Here is a 3,039-nt window from a genome sequence, read left to right on the forward strand (position 1 = left end):
CTTTTGATTTCCAATTGTGGTGACTTCTTTTATTTTCTTGCAATTTATTTTTATCGTTTTATGTTCATCTTTATTTATTTTAGTGTTCTTAGTTTAATTATGAGTAGCTAATTTTCTAATTCGGTGAGAATAAAGAAGCTCTAATTTATTAATCTGTGAGACCTAATTGAGCATAAAATTGGTTCCTATTGATTTCGATTTATTCCTAGGGTTTAAAGATAATTCTGATTTTATTTAAGCCTGATCAACTTAGGTTTAATTGGATTACAGTCAATTAGCACATCCAATCCGTAATTGTTGGAATAGGGCTGATTAGTGATAAAACTACCATGTTCGTAGTAGGAATAAATTGGTGGATTAATTATTACTAGCGTATCTAGGATAATTGGTCTAAATTGGGTTCCTTCATCTTAATGCTATTAGAATATTAAATCTAGGTCTGGCGTCTCCAGCTAGGTTATATTTTAATAAGGGAAATAAGCAGGTCTGGCGTCTCCAGCTGTTTATCGACACAGTAAGTAGGAATTGGGGTACGTCCATTGCGTTTCACGGTATCCTATAACTGGTTGGTTTATAGGGATTAATTAATCTTTGCATCGATGATCAGAGCTTTGAATTAGTGTGGATTTATTTGAGCCGAATTACCTTTCTATTGATATTTTTCTAGAGTATTTTATTTGATTAATTTTGTTTTCTTAGTTTAATTAATATTTTTTCTCAAAATTAAGGCGTGGTGGTATCGCCAAAATTATAGATTTTAGGGAATTGAATGATTTTACCTGCTCTCTGTGGGATCGACCCTACTTGTCATTATACTAATTAGTTCTTGATAATTCTGCAGGAATTATTTGGTGGAATACGACGTCCACCAGCTTGTATGAATCTTCACAACTGATACATCCTTCTTTTCAACATGATCACGGATGAAGTGATGACGTACTGCAATGTGTTTACATCTGGAGTGATGTACAGGATTATCTGTGATTGCAATAGCACTGGAGCTGTCGCAATAGATGAGGACTTTCCTTTCTTCGATCCCGTAGTCCTTCAGTTGTTGGACTAGCCACAGAATTTGTGAGCAGCAACTTCCCGCAGCATCATATTCAGCTTAAGTTGTAGAGGTGGCGACTGAAGTCTGTTTCTTTGAAAACCATGAAATAAGCTTGTTGCCTAAGAATTGACAGGTCCCGGAAGTTGATTTCCTATCAATTTTGCATCCTGCAAAATCTGAGTCTGAGTATCCCAAAAGCTTGAAGTTGTCGTCAGCTGGATACCGAAGACCTATATTGGGTGTGCCTTTGAGATATCTTACAATGTGCTTTGCAACATCCATATGAGCTTCTTTTGGATCTGACCGATATCTTGCACAAACTCCGACTGCAAATGCTATGTTTGGTCTGCTAGCAGTCAAATAAAGTAGTGAACCAATGATTTCTCTGCATTTAGTTGAAGATACAGATTTTTCTTCATTTTCTGGATCCACTTTTAAGTTGGTGTTCATTGGAATCTTCACTGACTTCATGTGTTGAATCACAAACTTGCTGATCAGTTCCTTGGCATACTTTGACTGATTGATCAGTATCCATTCTTTGGTCTGCTTTACTTGTAATCCCAGAAAGAAATTCATTTCTCCCATCATTGACATCTGGAATTTGTTCGTCATAATGTCAGCAAACTTTTTGCACATCCGTTCGGATTTGGATCCGAAGATGATGTCATCAACGTAAATTTGAACAAGTAGGAGTTCATCTCCTTCTTTCAGTGTGAAAAGAGTTCTATCCACTGACCTCTTCTTGAATCATTGTTCAATCAGATACTCAGAGAGAGTATCATACCATGCTCTTGGTGCTTGCTTCGAACCATATAGCGCTTTCTTCAGCTTGTACATTTTCTCTGGTCTAGCAACTTCGAATCCTGGAGGTTGTTCCACATAAACCTCATCAGTGAGCACTCCTTTGAAAAATACACACTTCACATCCATTTGGTGTACTTTGAATCTCTTAATGAGCAGCGTAGGCGAGAAAGAGTCTGACTACTTCTAGTCTTGCAACAAGGGCAAAGGTTTCATCGTAGTTGATCCCTTCTTATTGACTATATCCTTTGGCCACTAGCCTTGCTTTGTTTCTCACTACGTTTCCTCATTCGTCCTTTTTGTTCTTGAAAATCCATTTCAATCCAATAACCTTTGCATCATCTGGGAGATTCACAAGTTCCCAAACTGAATTCCTGTTGAATTCATTTAGTTCTTCTTGCATAGCGATAATCTATTGAGTGGACTTCAATGCTTCTTCAACATCTTTTGGCTCGGAGTCTGATAAGAAACAACTTAAATGTTCATTTTCGTTGATGCAGTTCTGGTTGATGTCATAGACAAGATTGTACATTGATCTTCGAGTCTTCACACCGTCTGATGGTTCTCCAATGATGTTATCCTTTGAATGTAGCTCAAACCATCTTCTATACTTCTTGATTTCTTCTGGTGAGGGTTGAGGTTCTTCAGTCAGGATAGATCGCAGTCCTTCATTTGCTTCCCGAGTAGGGGAGTGTTGAACAGGTGGTGTAGTAGGTTCCGCACGCTCTTCAGTTACAGCCTTTCCTGTTTTCAGTCGTTGGAGTTCCCCCTTAACTAATGCCTTCAGCAGCATCTCCAGTCAGACTTACAGTTCTTTGACTGATCTTCTGATATTGAAGCTTTTCAGTATCTTCATCTCTTCCTGGTCCCCATACCAACACTTCAGTAGGTTCGGTGCTTTTCATTTTAGTATTGGAAACCCTAAAGTTTTCAGCATTTTCTTCAGTTTTCTGTTTCCTGAAATCATCAATAGACTCATCAAAAATAACATGAGGTGTTTCTTCCACACATAGAGTTTGAAAGTTAAACACTCGATAGGCTTTGTTGGATCTTTCAGTTCCAGAATATCCAAGGAAAATTCCTAGATCAGGCTTGCTATCAAATGTGTTTAGCTTTCTCTTATCTTTGTTATGAATGAAACACTTAGAACCGAAAGCATGAAAATATGAAATTGTTGGCTTCCTGTT

At 37.6% G+C, this 3,039-nt stretch overlaps 1 protein-coding gene across 1 annotated transcript; it reads right to left on the reverse strand.

Moving 5' to 3' along the window:
* Nucleotides 1-1,108: 1,108 nt before the first annotated feature.
* On the reverse strand, nucleotides 1,109-1,636 carry LOC131008276 (uncharacterized mitochondrial protein AtMg00810-like). The gene has a single exon (XM_057935163.1). It carries the CDS (start codon nucleotides 1,634-1,636, stop codon nucleotides 1,109-1,111), a length of 528 nt encoding a protein of 175 aa, XP_057791146.1.
* Nucleotides 1,637-3,039: the final 1,403 nt, after the last annotated feature.

This window comes from Salvia miltiorrhiza, chromosome 2 (genome assembly GCF_028751815.1).
Source record: "Salvia miltiorrhiza cultivar Shanhuang (shh) chromosome 2, IMPLAD_Smil_shh, whole genome shotgun sequence".
Classification (NCBI taxonomy): domain Eukaryota; kingdom Viridiplantae; phylum Streptophyta; class Magnoliopsida; order Lamiales; family Lamiaceae; genus Salvia; species Salvia miltiorrhiza.

Excerpts from the sequence above, each read along its gene's own strand:
- LOC131008276 (XM_057935163.1), bottom strand. The coding sequence starts at position 1,636 with ATGGGAGAAATGAATTTCTTTCTGGGATTACAAGTAAAGCAGACCAAA.